The sequence below is a fragment of the Ovis canadensis genome, chromosome 5 (assembly GCF_042477335.2).
Source record: "Ovis canadensis isolate MfBH-ARS-UI-01 breed Bighorn chromosome 5, ARS-UI_OviCan_v2, whole genome shotgun sequence".
In the NCBI taxonomy this organism is placed as follows: Eukaryota; Metazoa; Chordata; class Mammalia; order Artiodactyla; family Bovidae; genus Ovis; species Ovis canadensis.
The window spans coordinates 64,405,665-64,419,276 of record NC_091249.1 but is presented as its reverse complement, the minus strand read 5'-3'; the positions used below and the strand labels follow the sequence as shown (position 1 = coordinate 64,419,276).

The window sequence follows — 13,612 nt, the reverse complement described above, 5'->3', positions numbered from 1 at the left end:
GCTTTCCTGACCGTCCGCTTTTCGCAGATACTCCCACGTGACCTCTCTCATTGAGCAGCACCCCCACCCCCAAGCCGCGCCAGGCTTCGTGTGCGCGTGCGCAGACGACCTGAACGCGATGATCTCACTAGTTCGCGTGTGCGTTCTGCGTCCGTTCTCCTGGAGGATCTTCCGCCGCTTGATGAGCTCACAGTTGAGCGGTGACGTCACCGTGTGCGCCGCGGTCCTTGAGCCTCCCCTAGACTCTCGGACGCGAACGCGCAGCCACTGGGGGATCCGGACGTCTTGTTTACACGCGCCGCCTCTAGACTGGAGGCGCTACCTTGGCGGGTCCTTTCCCGCCCCTAGGACCCGGCCTCTGTTCCTCCCTGTGTTTGTGCGGCGCCAGTAGGCCTGGCGGGTTCCAGCGCAAAGAGGCTGGACTTGTAGGCACAGTAGCTCCGGAGGCGTGCTGGGCTGAGTGAGGGCCGGCGAAGGCCGGCGGGAACGCGACCAGGGCTATGCTGGGCAAGGATTACATGCTGGCCATCATTCTGGTCAACTGCGATGGTGTGCACAGAGGGTCCAGATGGGAGGGTCGGTAGCTGAGGGAAGACGAGGGAGCGCGAAAGGCTACCTTTGGCTCAAAGACAGGGAGCCTGTCTTTAAGTTACTTGCGTACATTATGTCTTGGGATGAGGACCAGGGGACAAATGAACCCAGATCTTTGCAATGCAATATCCAAGGTTGGAAGCGCAAATATGGGTTGGTGTAAGGGTTATGACAGTGTTATTCTGAGTCCATAAATAAGCTCTCCCTTTCCAATCCTACGTTCTTGTAGACGACTTGTGGGGGGACCAGAGTCTGGAGGGGGAGCCAGGCCTGCCCCCTGGCTGGAGGAAGATCCGCGATGCTGCAGGTACTTATTATTGGCATGTACCCAGCGGTAGCACTCAGTGGCAGCGCCCAACCTGGGAGTCAGGAGATGCAGAGGACCCAGGCAAGGTAGGTGGAGTGTAAGGAGAGGGCCTGAGCTCATGTGTGGACCTAAGCCTGCCACACTGACCTATCCCCCTCTCTACAGAAGACAGAGGGAATTTGGGGACTTCGGCCCCCCAAGGGGAGATCCTTCTCCAGCCTGGAGAGCTCACTGGACCAGAGGTAAGGGGGAGAGGCCAGGCAGAAATGAAAAGCTTGGGGTTCCATAGCACCCAAAGATGTAGCTGGACCTGTTACAGTCTGCTTTGCAGCCCAAGTTCTGGGGTGGCACAGTGGTAAAGAATCCACTTGCCAATGCAGGAGATGCAAGAGCCGTGGGTTTGATCCCTGGTTCAGGAAGATCCCCTGGAGGAGGAAATAGCAACCTGCTCCAGTATTCTTGCCTGGGAAATCCCATGGATAGAGGAACCTGGTGGGCCACAGTTCATGGGGTTGCAAAGAGTGAGAAACTACTGAGCCACTGAGCACACACACATACACACTATGTTCTTGGTTCTGTCCCATATTCTTGATTCTCCCGGTGTTTCATTCCTTGATCCCAGCTCTGTTTTTTGCTGTATGGTTGTTTTATGTATTCTGGGTCCTGACCTGTCATGCTCTACATCTTGTTGACCACCCTACCTTCTGTCCATGGAGGTTCCTATCCTGTGTTCAAGGGTCTTCTTGTCCTGATTTGGGGCACTGGTCCACATTTTGGACCCTGCTGCATGTTTGTGAGTTTTACTCTATGTCCTGTGTGTTGAATTTTTCCTCAATTTCTAAGCCATGCTCTATATTACACTTATGTAATATGTCCTGGGCCCTGTCTGAGTTTACATTTGGGACTCTATATTCTGCTTCTTATCCCACGTCTTGTGCCCATCAAGTAGTCTGGTTCTCACCATTGTGCCTTCTGTAGGAATTGTCGTCCTTTTACGAGCTCTGCTCTATTCCAGTAACTCTCTGTCCTGGTATGGTGAAGAATCCTACATCCAGAGAATGGAGCCAGGGGCTAAGGTAGTGACTTAAGCCTGAAGGCCAGCCCAGGACTTTGGGGAGGGTTCCCAGGGAAAGGTCAGGGGTGAGACTTGGCTGAGCGGAGGTGATAAAGGGTGGAGGGAGTCTCCAGAGGGTTTATATATGTGGAGCCTGTGACACCACCCACCCTACTTCATCCTGCTTCCCTTACTCAGGGTCCTTCTGTCCTTTCCTTCAACCCGTCAGTGCTTTGCAGTCCGCTCTCTGGGCTGGGTGGAAGTACCTGAAGAGGACCTGGTACCGGGGAAGAGCAGTATTGCTGTCAATAACTGCATCCAGCAGCTGGCCCAGACCCGAAGCCGCAGCCAGCCCCCAGATGGTGCCTGGGGTGAGGTGAGCTGGTTGACCCTTTGAGGTATTCAACTTAGCATCCAGCAGAGGTGGCTGTCCCTGAACTGCCTATTCCCCATGGCAGCCACCTTCATCTGAGTTCTGACCTGACCTCTCCTTGGCAGGGCCAGAACATGCTGATGATCCTGAAAAAGGATGCCATGAGCCTGGTGAATCCCCTGGACCACAGTCTGATCCACTGCCAGCCCCTGGTGCACATCCGTGTATGGGGTGTGGGCAGCTCCAAGGGCCGGTGAGGACCCCCTGCATTCTTGGAAGTGAGAGTTGCTTCTCCTTCCCCCTTGCAGGCTGTGATTCCCACTGATGCTCATTCCCTGTATTGAACCCCTGGACACAGGTCCTCTGACATGGACCCAAGCTCTGCCTCCCCTGCCTGATCCAGCCCTGGTTGGGGAGGGTGGGCTCCAGCCCAGCAGGGACAGACAGGGGAGAGTCTGAGAGGCTGGGCTGATTCTCTCCTGTGCTCCCACATGCTTCTGGAACAGTGACAGGTGAGTGACAGCCAAGTGCCTTGAGCTCCAGCCCTGATCTCCCTGTTCCATCCCTGCGTTAACTCTGACTTCCAGCTTCCTGCTGGCACTGCAGGCCCCCGCCCCCACCCCCGCCCCATCTCCAGTCCTGCCCTACCCCCATCTCTGACCCTGCCAGGGACTTCGCTTTTGTGGCGGGTGACAAAGACAGCTGTATGCTCAAGTGCCATGTGTTTCGCTGTGACGTCCCTGCAAAGGCCATTGCCAGTGCCCTACATGGGCTTTGTGCCCAGGTAAGGGCCAGGAGTCGGGCAGGGAATGTGGGTATGTTGCTGGGTCTGAAGCTGCTAAGGTTGTTGGGTTAGGGTGGTATTGGCTCCCTTACCTCACTTCCCCCTCCCTTCACCGCATGCTGTCTGCACCGTGTTTCAGATCTTGTCGGAGCGAGTGGAGGTCAGTGGTGATTCCCCTTGCTGCTCACTAGACACCATCACCCCTGAAGACCTGCCTCGACAAGGTATGGAGTGGGGGGCAGGGCTGCAATGCAAAAACAGGCTACTTTGGTGAAAGATGGGGAGGGGGATATTTAGTACTTCTCTGCAGATAGAGGACTTCTGAGATATCCTTTTCCCAGAGATCCCAAACCCTAAATTGTAGGAACATCCATGGGGAGGAGGATATTTAGTACTTCTCTGCAGATGGAGGACTTCTGAGGTATCCTTTTCCCAGAGATCCCAAACCCTGAATTGGAGGAACATCCATGGCCTTTTCCCTACTTGCTCCAGTTCCCTTAGAAGGGTGGAGAAAGGGGTCATTGAGAGAGTACCCAGACCAACTTGGTGTATATATTTCAGTGGAGCTACTGGATGCCGTGAGCCAGGCTGCTCAGAAGTATGAGGCACTGTACATGGGGACCCTGCCAGTCACCAAAGCCATGGGTGAGAACTGAGTGGGCTGGAGGGCTTGGGCTGTGTAAGGGAAGTGGAAGGTGGAAAAGGAAGGATCTACCACCATTTCCAGAGTGCTCCCATGGCCTTCTGTAGCTTGGGATGTACTGCCCTTCTCCACTCAGGATTTGAAGCCTGGCCCCAGCTATTCTGTTCCCATCTCTCTGAATCCTAAGTCAGTGAGAGGGGCTTAGACACTCCTTGCAGGTCCTTCTTTACGCCTGGGAGACACTGAGGTAGGCATGTTCCCCTAGGCATGGATGTGCTGAACGAGGCCATTGGTACGCTCACCACCCGTGGGGACCGGGACACCTGGGTCCCTGCCATGCTCAGTGTGTCTGACTCTGTTATGACTGCATATCCCATTCAGGTACCAGCCAGAAAAGGGTGAAGTTGGGAGCTGTGGAGGGGTGGGCGGGGATGCTATGTGGTTACTGCTTGCTATTGGAAATGCTTAAGGGGTCCAGCTAGTATCTGACCCTTCAGTGACTAGGCCTGATTTGGGCAGGCAGAGGCTGGTGCAGAGGAGGAGCCACTGTGGCAGTGTCCTGTGCGCCTCGTGACCTTTATTGGTGTTGGTCGTGACCCACACACCTTTGGTCTCATTGCCGACCTGGGCCATCAGAGCTTCCAGTGTGCAGCCTTCTGGTGCCAGCCCCATGCAGGGGGACTCTCGGAAGCTGTGCAGGCGGCTTGCATGGTGAGTTAAGGGTGGGAATGGGTGGGTGGGATTGCCCTGCAGCTGCTCTATTCTGTTCACTGGAGTTTAGGACTAGCAGCCTCTCCAGATCACAGACCAGCCATGCCAGGGCTGACTGTGGTTCAGGAGTATTTTATTTAACCCTCACGCTGTTTTTCGTAGGTTTTAATTGTCAGTATTTAAAGGCCAGGACATTTCACATAATAGCTATTCCTGTTTTTCTTTAAGTATCAGAAGCTCTGACACTTGGGTCCATACACGTACATTTCAGCAAAATTGTGTAAGGGCTGTGCCGTATAGGGTGAACATTCTCTTTCCTGTTTTCTCTCATTTCGGTTGTTTTCTGGTATCTGGGCATATGAATGTGGGACATTTGCACTCAGTTCAGTTCACTTACTCACGGAAATATGAGTAGTTGCTAGAACTCAACCATACTTGACCCTGGGAATTCAGTGGTGTGGAAGGCATGGCCTTTTCCCTCACAGAACAGTTAGGTTAGAGCAGAAATAGATGAGAAGGAAGTTGTACATCACAGGATGATGGACGCTTTGGCCCCTTCAGAGGTTCAAGGAGGCTCTCGGAAACAGGTGATAGAAAACTGAGAGTTGAAAGTCCAAAGAGGGAAGTGACCCAAGTGAAGGGGAGTGGTTTCAAAGGTGTGCTGTCAAGTACAGGGAACCCCAGTGGTCAAAGTGAGAGGGATGTCAGTGTCTGAAAGAATGTAGTTTATCTGGGGTACACCGGTTGGGGTGGGGGTGGTGGGTGGGGGAAGGATGGATGGAATGAGAGACAGGGGCCGAAAGAATGGCAGAATCCAGGTCACAGAACTTACAGAGTAGGGTGATGAGTTTGTTTCATCCTGAGGCACGTTGAGCCATTTGAAAGGTTTTGAGCAAGACAGTGAAGTCAAGTTTGTGGATTTGGAAAATGACTTAAACTACAGTACGGGTTTAAGGTTTGGAAGACACCAGAGAAGTAAGAAGACCTTGTATACCCTGTTGAATTCAGGAGAGAGAAGAGCAGGGAAGTTTTGCACTGGGACTGGGTTGTAGAACGTCCCTTTGACGAGGGACTCCACTTTGCCAGGGGCCAGTCCACTGTAAGGAGAGAGAGAAAGCCAGCATAGTGGTAGGTATGGTTAAGAACACAGGCCCTACAGTCAGAACTAGTTTTGAATTCCATCAGTTTCTGACTCTGTTTCCTTGGGTAAATCATGTATTCTCACTGAATCTCACTTTCTTACTTGCAAAATGGTGATTATAACACCTGATAAAAAACTGAATCAAGTAGAGTATACAAAGAACTTAACACAGTGTCAAGCTTTCCTTAAATGCTCAGAAAATGCCAGGTTTTAGACTTTTTGTTAATGAGCTACCTGTAAATGTTGTAGAGGCTCCAGACATGGCAGGTTACCCACTTCTTTGCTCCTGACACCTTGTCCTGCGGAAGCTTTCAGGGAGTCCAGGGGCCAGAAGGAGCTGGATCCTCACATTCCTCTTCTCCCTAGGTTCAGTACCAGAAGTGTCTTGTGGCCTCCGCAGCTCGAGGCAAGGCCTGGGGTGCCCAGGCCCGCGCCCGCCTGCGGCTCAAGCGGACCAGCTCTGTGGACTCCCCAGGAGGTCCCCTGCCACTTCCCCTGCTCAAAGGAGGGGTTGGGGGTGCGGGAGCAGCCCCTCGAAAGCGGGGTGTCTTCTCTTTTCTTGATGCCTTCCGGCTGAAACCCTCTCTGCTCCACATGCCCTAAGTTAATTGAGGAGGACTGGGGAAGGAGGCTCTGGGTCCATGCCCAATTCTGTACCCCTTCTTTCCCCAGGGGCCTGTAGCCTCTCACCTTTTGGAGCCTTCTCTGTGTGCCCCACTGATACTTGCCCACCCTCTCTTGCCCAATTCATTATTTGTGTGGGTGATTGAGAGGCCCTGTACCACAACTTAGGCTGCAGGCTCTCCTTTCCCTGGGTCCCTGTGTTCCTTGCCCCTGTCCAACCCTGGACAGTTGGCTCTACCTCAGCAACACTTTATAGCAAAATCAGTACAAATAAAAATCCCTCAGTGACCTCACTGGATGTAAGTATATTGGGCCTGGGACAGGGTTGGGAGTTAACAGCCTGTATGAGATGAGTGTCTATATCTGTCTTTGGTGTTGGTGGCAGCTGCTAGTCACATAAGCGGATGGGAGAGTTGGAAATCTGACTTCATTTAACAAGTGTATTTCTAAAGGACTTCTCTGTGCTAGGCATTAAGTCGTTATTGGAGGTGTCATCAAATAGGGGCTCCACCTTCTGAGACTGTCAAACAAACGAAAGCCAAGGACTGAAGAGAACATGCAGTACAACTGGGGAATCTCAGAGGGTTGTGGGAGCTCAGGTGAGACACCTCAGAAGTACCTGGTCTGAGACACTTTAAAGTGTACTAGGCTTCCAGACAAATATATTCCAACCAAGAGAGTGTAAACGTTCAGGGAAGTGGACAGAAGTTCTGGAAGTCCACTTGGCTAGATTACAGTGGAGCATATGTGGGGCAGGAGCTTCTGGTGGTATAAACTTGCTCCTGAGAGCAACTGTGATTTGGAGAGGGAACCCACAGGGGACTTAAGCTCCTAGAGCAGCACCTCCTGGAAAACAGCCCCATTTCGTACCATATAGTCCGCACTCCCGAGTGTTAACTAGCTGGAATAATCGGAGTTGGAGCAGGGTCTCGACAGCGATTTTCAGCGTTCCTGAATCGTCCAGCCTGGAGGGACCAGGAAATCAGCCCTGTCGGGGGCGTGTCCCAGCCAGCTGGCTTGCGGCCGCCCCGGAAATGACGTGATGCCCCGTTGGCCGTGCGGAAGTGGAGATGGCGGAGCTGTATGTGAAGCCGGGTGAGCGCGGCGGGTGGGCTCGGGGGCTGGGAGGCTGGGTCCTCCCCTGGCCCAGGCTGGGGGCGGTTACCGTGTGGGGTGCGGACCCTGTCTCCCCGCCGGGCTCGCTTCACGTCGTCTCACTTTTGCAGGCAACACGGAGCGCGGCTGGAACGATCCGCCGCAGTTCTCCTATGGGCTGCAGACCCAGGTTGGCGGACCCAAGCGCTCGCCTCTCACCAAGAGGGTCGCCGCTCCTCAGGATGGATCCCCCAGAGGTGCGTAGGGCCGTGTGTGCCGAGACCCCCGAGAGTGGGCGGTGCCGGGATAAGCTTGCCCCGCGAGCCTATTTTTCTTTTCTGAGGACTTACTGAGGGAGAGAGAGGTTGGAGTCCCAGAAAAGGGCTCGGTTCAGGCCTTTTTCTGAGCTCCGACTCGATGGACATGGGTTTGGGTGGACTCCGGGAGTTGGGGATGGACAGGGAGGTCTGGCGTGCTGCGGTACGTGGGGTCGCAAAGAGTCGGACACGACGGGGCGACTGAACTGAACTTTCTGTTGCCCAGGTTTGTCTCCAAAGAATCTGTGCTTTCGTTCAACTGACCTCATCCAGCCTTACGATTTCTAATGTAGTTTTTGTTCCCAAATTATTTTCAAATTCTGTTCCAAACTTGGATTTTTTTCTCGGAACCCCGTGGTGGAACATCTATTTGTTATGTTCTACCTCGTCACTGGACTGTATGATAAGCATCTCAGAGTTAACGTGTCATTCATGTAATCAGTATCATCTACTGAGCACCTGCTGTGTTTGAAGGCAAACTAGACAGCAGTGAACAAGACAAAAAGTTTTTTCTTGGCATACACAGTATAACTTTGGAGAAAGATGAAATGGTGGTAAGGACTCTGCAGGGAAATAAAACAGGGTGATGTGAGAGTGATTGGGTAACCAAGGTATCTGAGGGGTTGACATTTAAGCTGAAACCTGAAGGATTAAAAAGGCAGTCACTCAAAGATCAGGCGCAAGAGTATTCCAGGCATTAGAAAACAGCTAGTGCAGAAGCCCAGAGGTAAGTTTGGCAAATTTAGACTAAAGGAATATCTGATAGCTAGAGCATAGGGGGCTAGGGATAGAGTTAAAGATGATCTGTGGCACTGAAAGGGTGCCACAGATGGCACCATGGTAAAGAATCCACCTGCCAGTGCAGGAAATTGAGGAAACACAAGTTGCAGGAATTTGAGGAAACACAAGTTCGATTTCTGGGTCAGGAAGAGCCCCTGGAATAGGAAATACCAACCCACTCCAGTAGTCTTGCCTGGAAAATTCCATGGACAGAGGATCCTGGCAGGCTACAGTCCATGGGGTTGCAAAGAGTGGGACATGATTGAGTGACGACTGATGTGACCCTGAAAGGGGGCTCAGATTCAGCTCTTTTCACCCCTCTCTTATCCACACCTATAATACTGCAGTCATGATATAAATCGGTTTTTTAGCCTTATCACTACTGGCCTTTTGGGCCAGATCATTCTTTTTTATGAGGGATTGTCTTGTACATGTAGGTACATTGTAAGATGTCTGCAGCATCCCTGGCTTCTACTTGCTGGATGCCAGTAGCACCCACCTAAAGTCCTGACAGTCAAAAGTGTCTCCAGATGTTTGGAGGCAAAATCTCCCCAGATTGAGAAACACTGATTGACTTACATCTTTAAAAAGATCACTGTGTTTGCTCTGTGGAAAACAGATTTTACAGAAGTGAAAAGAAAAACTATAACACAGGTAAAATATAATGATAATTTGGCCAGGGGTTGGGAGTACTAGAGGTAGTAGTAATTGGATGGATATGGGTATGTTATGGAGGAAGTCAGTAGGAATGAGTAGATACAGTAGGTGAGGTGAAAGAAGAGGCTATGTAGCTTACATTTTTTCACTTGAGGAACTGGATGGTGTTGTTCATTGATACGGGATAACGGTTTTGGCAGGGGAGGAGAAAAGCAAGTTTTCTGTCTTGGCTATGTTGAATTTGGGCTGCTACTTTGGGGAGAGCTCTGGGCCTGAATTATAGAAATGTGTCACTATCATATGAATAGTATTTAATGTCGTGAACTTGAATACAAAAAGTAAAGACAGGATTCAAGACAGAACCCTAGGGTTCTCTAGCATTTCAAGGTTGAACAGAGAATTAGCAAAGGAGGCTGAGAAATAGCCAGTGAAGTAAGAAAAGTAAAATTACTCTCTGGGAGAGAGTAATATCTTGATTCAACCCTGATGAATGCTGCTGAGAGGTAAGTAAGATGGAGAAAAGGGACCACTTGATTTAACAGACATAGCAGATCCTAACAGAATCCAGTGATCCTAACAGAAGCATTCAGGAGTGATGAGAAGTAGGGCAGTACCTGAGGATGGAATGTGAGGTAAGGGAGAGTTCTGTGTGCTGATGGGATGGTTTAGTAGAGGGAGAACTGATTGCTCAGGAGAAAGGGATGACTGCAGGAGCAAAGCCCAGAGAAGGTGAGAGAGGTGGGTAGAGCCCAGCTGGAGAGCCTCTGGGAGGAGTGGGAGCCTTTCATCTATTAGAGGAGAAAGGAAAGCAGCTCCAGGTGCAGGTGGGTAGGCAGAACTGGTGGTGCGAAGATGAGTGTTCCTGTTTAATGACCTTTATTTTCTCAGTGAAATATGAGGCAGGGTCAGAAGTAGACATCAAGGTAAGGAAAATAAAGGGAGAAGGTAGAAAAGTTTATAGGCGATAAGATGTGAAAATAATTGTTCTGAAGAGGAGAAAAACGAGACAAAGTCTAGGATTTTCAGGCAGTGTTAGATGTTTTTTAAAATCTGCAGCTATGAATTTAAACCCATGTTCCCTGCAATTGAAGGTGGATTCTCAACCAGGAAGACCACCAGGGAAGTCCCTGTAGCTATATGAATTTAAAGGGAGTGATTTTAATGCACCTCGAAAATCTGAGTAACTGTGCTAGAGGGTTAGGAGGGGTGGGCACTGTTGTTGAGAACAAGGCAGATGATGAGAGGCTGAAGGACAGTGGTCACTGGAGGTGAGGTCAAATTGACAGACCAATTAGATGAATTACCAGCTATGTGCATATTAATACCTGAAAGTAATTTTTGACTTTTCTTCTCCAGTATTCTCATTTTTCATAGTGATTCTGCCATCGTGTCATCAAAGTCAGAAACCAAGAGTCACTCTTGGCTCCCGTCTTTCACCCCCGTTCCATCAAGATTTGTTCTGTCTCCTCCTAAATAAATCAGACCACCCCATTTCCCCTTGTCTACTCTCACTCTAGTCCATGCCAGCATTCTCTTTCCTGGATTGTTGTTAACCTCCCAACTGGTATCCCTGCCCTTCTTTACCTAGTCTCATCAACTTTTCACAGACCATACAGTGAAAGTGAAGTCGCTCAGTTGTGTCCGACTCTTTGCACCTCCATGGACTGTAGCCTATTTGGCTCCTCCGTCCATGGGATTTTCTAGGCAAGAATGCTGGAGTGGGTTGCCGTTGCCTTCTCCAAGGGACCTTCCCGACCCAGGAAACGAACCTGGGTCTCCCGCATTGCAGGCAGACGCTTTACCTTCTGAGCCACCAGGGTGACATCACCCCCTGGTTTTATAAACCTGGCGATGGTTTCCTGTTACCATTAATGGAGTAATAGCTCAAAACTAGGCTTCCCTGGTAGCTCAGCTGGTAAAGAATCCGCCTGCAATGCAGGAGACTCCACTTTGTTTCCTGGGTCAGGAAGATTCCCTGGAGAAGGGATAGGCTACCCTTTCCAGTATTCTTGGGCTTCCCTGTGGCTCAGTCGGTAAAGAATCCACCTGCAGTGCGGGAGACCTCGGTTTGATCCCTGGGTTGGGAAGATCTCCTGGAGAAGGGTATGGCAACCCACTCCAATATTCTTGCCTAGAGAATCCCCATGGACAAAGGAGCCTGGCGGGCTACAGCCCATGGGCTCACAAAGAGTCGGACATGACTGAGTGACTAAGCACAGACAGCTCAAGACCAAATTCCTCCAAAGTCCTGCAGGGTCTGGACCCCTACTTACCTTTCCAGTGAAAGCTCATAATTTCTCACTGTTAAGCATTTCTAGCCAAAAAGGCCTTGTTTCTGTTCCTTGAACAAGTTAGGACTTTTTTCTTCTCTTGGGCACTGCCCTTACCTCTACCTTAGTACCTGGTTCCTTCAACTCTATGACTGCATCTATCTCATCCAAGTTCTTAACTTTGTGAGCACTTTTTGCTACCCACTTTAGCAGCTGTACCTATATTCTTACACTTAATCATCGTTGTAACCTTGTGAAATAAGTGCTGCTATTGTAATATCCCTATTTTATAGAAGAGGAACCCAAGCTCAGAAGTTAAAGTTAACTTGCCAAATGCCACATAGTGTTGAGTTAGGGTAAACTTTGATGTCACCTTAGAAGGCCTTCCTTGAACACTCAGTCTAGGTAGGGTCCTCTACTACTATTCTGCTTTACCACAGCATCCACTTTTACTTCTTTGTATATAAGCCACGTTTGCTTGATCCTGCTTTATCTTTTCAGTCCCAACCTCAGAGACATCTCCTGGGCTCCCCCCAGTGGGGCCTCCACCTCCTTCAAGTAAGGCTTCCAGACCCCCCCCATTTGTGGGGAGCTGTCCTCCCTCCAGAATGGAGCCCATGGATTCCCCAGTCGTTGAGTCTGAGACTCTACTGGAAGATGTACTGAGACCTTTGGAACGGGCACTGGAGGACTGCTGTGGCCACATAAAGGTAAGTGGGAAAGCCCCCATCAACAGCCAGATGCAGGTGTGGCTTCCAAAGGTAGACCCTCTGACCCGATGAGCAGTCTTAAAGGAAAGTAGAGTGGTCTTCACCTTTTTGGCCCTTAGAATCCCATGGACAGAGGAGCCTGGTGGGCTACAGTCCATGGGGTTGCAAAGAGTTGGACACAACTAAGCGACTGACACTTTCACTTTCCTTATTGTAAAGTAGCACTATAGAATTAATTTTTAACCATCTGAAAAACTTCAGAAATTAAAAAATTCTAGCCATACACACATTTTCCTTGAAAGGAGATCCATAGATTTCATCAGATTCTTAGTGGGGCCTCTAATCTTTTCATAAAGAACCATAACTCAGATTGAGTGTAAAGTTCCTGGGCCAGACAGAGCATGTGCTGCCTACCCTGCCCCTGCAGGGGTGGCAGCACTGACTTGGAGGGCGCTTCTGTCTCGCAGAAGCAGGTATGCGATGACATCAGCCGACGCCTGGCTCTGCTACAGGAACAGTGGGCTGGAGGGAAGCTGTCAGTGCCTGTAAAGAAGAGGATGGCTCTGCTGGTGCAAGGTATGGTGGGGTCCCTTGGTATAGCCTAACCCCTCATCCTGCCATGGTTGTCCGAATTGGACTAGGTGCTGAGATTTTGACTGATTGGGGGAGGGGGGAGGAGTGGCAGCAATATCTTTGGCTCCAGGTTGCTTGCTCAGCCCCTCTCTCTCCTCAGAGCTTTCAAGCCACCAGTGGGATGCAGCAGATGACATCCACCGCTCACTCATGGTTGACCATGTGACTGAGGTCAGTCAGTGGATGGTGGGAGTTAAAAGATTAATTGCGGTAAAGAGGAGTCTGTTTTCAGAGGAGGAGGCCAATGAAGAGAAATCCATAGCCACAGCTGAGCAGAACCAAACTGTACCAGGCATCCAGCATGACCTGTGATCCTGTGGGTTCCACACCATCTCCTGTGCCTTGGCATGGGAGGCTTCTCTAACTTGACTCCTTTTTACCACTGGGAAGACGGTCTGCCCGTGGGGAACTCTGGTCTGACCCATTTCTGGGACAAGAGGTCCCACCTGGACCACAACGAGGTTGCTTTACCATACCATATGCATTTCAATAAAAACATCTCAATATAGTGGGCCCTGGGTAGGAGAGATGAGCGAGCCCTTCCCATGTTCCCTCTGGTGTCCTTGACTGCTCTGCTTCTTTTTTTCCTCTATTCATCATGAATGGCCTTGCTAAGCATGAGTAGATTATCACCTGCTACTTTCCCTAAAATTACATGGAAACATAGATACCTTTCTGGGCTGAGTCATCTATGTTTGGATGACTTTGTTTCAACATGACTTTGTTTTCAACATTTTTTTCTCTCAAAAGGAGGAGACTCCTTATTTGCATTGCATCACCCTTGACCTATGCAAGTGCTACAGAGATTATAACATAGCTATATAAACTGAAGGTGAAAAAGACCAGATTGTTGCAATATGGGAACATGATTTTTCCCCATGGGGGCAGGGGAGGGGGAGCAGGATTATGACTCTTTATCTGA

General features: G+C 50.3%; 2 protein-coding genes across 4 annotated transcripts; both read left to right on the top strand.

Moving 5' to 3' along the window:
• The first annotated feature begins 100 nt into the window (after positions 1 to 100).
• APBB3 (amyloid beta precursor protein binding family B member 3) lies at positions 101 to 6,521 on the top strand. Of its 2 annotated transcripts, none has more exons than XM_069589844.1 (12): positions 101 to 549; positions 821 to 984; positions 1,064 to 1,140; positions 1,914 to 1,974; positions 2,182 to 2,328; positions 2,451 to 2,578; positions 2,995 to 3,109; positions 3,249 to 3,333; positions 3,671 to 3,754; positions 4,018 to 4,133; positions 4,272 to 4,463; positions 5,971 to 6,521. In XM_069589844.1, the coding sequence occupies exons 1-12, from the start codon at positions 501 to 503 to the stop codon at positions 6,205 to 6,207; spliced, it is 1,455 nt and encodes a 484-aa protein (XP_069445945.1). In that variant the 5' UTR covers positions 101 to 500; the 3' UTR covers positions 6,208 to 6,521. The 2 variants fall into 2 exon arrangements, with proteins under 2 accessions (XP_069445945.1, XP_069445946.1); XM_069589845.1 differs by having other exon boundaries at positions 1,877 to 1,974.
• Positions 5,971 to 13,198, top strand: SRA1 (steroid receptor RNA activator 1). Of its 2 annotated transcripts, XM_069589848.1 has the most exons (6): positions 6,231 to 6,827; positions 7,193 to 7,323; positions 7,455 to 7,580; positions 11,849 to 12,057; positions 12,525 to 12,633; positions 12,791 to 13,198. In XM_069589848.1, exons 2-6 carry the CDS (start codon positions 7,299 to 7,301, stop codon positions 13,000 to 13,002), a joined length of 681 nt encoding a protein of 226 aa, XP_069445949.1. In that variant the 5' UTR covers positions 6,231 to 6,827; positions 7,193 to 7,298; the 3' UTR covers positions 13,003 to 13,198. The 2 variants fall into 2 exon arrangements, with proteins under 2 accessions (XP_069445948.1, XP_069445949.1); XM_069589847.1 differs by having other exon boundaries at positions 5,971 to 7,323.
• Positions 13,199 to 13,612: the final 414 nt, after the last annotated feature.

Coding starts and splice junctions, on each gene's coding strand:
- APBB3 (XM_069589844.1), top strand. CDS start 501: ATGCTGGGCAAGGATTACATGCTGGCCATCATTCTGGTCAACTGCGAT. Junction 1,975..2,181: donor GAATGGAGCCAGGGGCTAAG/GTAGTGACTTAA, acceptor TCAACCCGTCAG/TGCTTTGCAGTCCGCTCTCT. Junction 3,334..3,670: donor TGAAGACCTGCCTCGACAAG/GTATGGAGTGGG, acceptor TATATATTTCAG/TGGAGCTACTGGATGCCGTG.
- SRA1 (XM_069589847.1), top strand. CDS start 7,299: ATGGCGGAGCTGTATGTGAAGCCGG. Junction 7,324..7,454: donor GGAGCTGTATGTGAAGCCGG/GTGAGCGCGGCG, acceptor TCACTTTTGCAG/GCAACACGGAGCGCGGCTGG. Junction 7,581..11,848: donor TCAGGATGGATCCCCCAGAG/GTGCGTAGGGCC, acceptor TTATCTTTTCAG/TCCCAACCTCAGAGACATCT.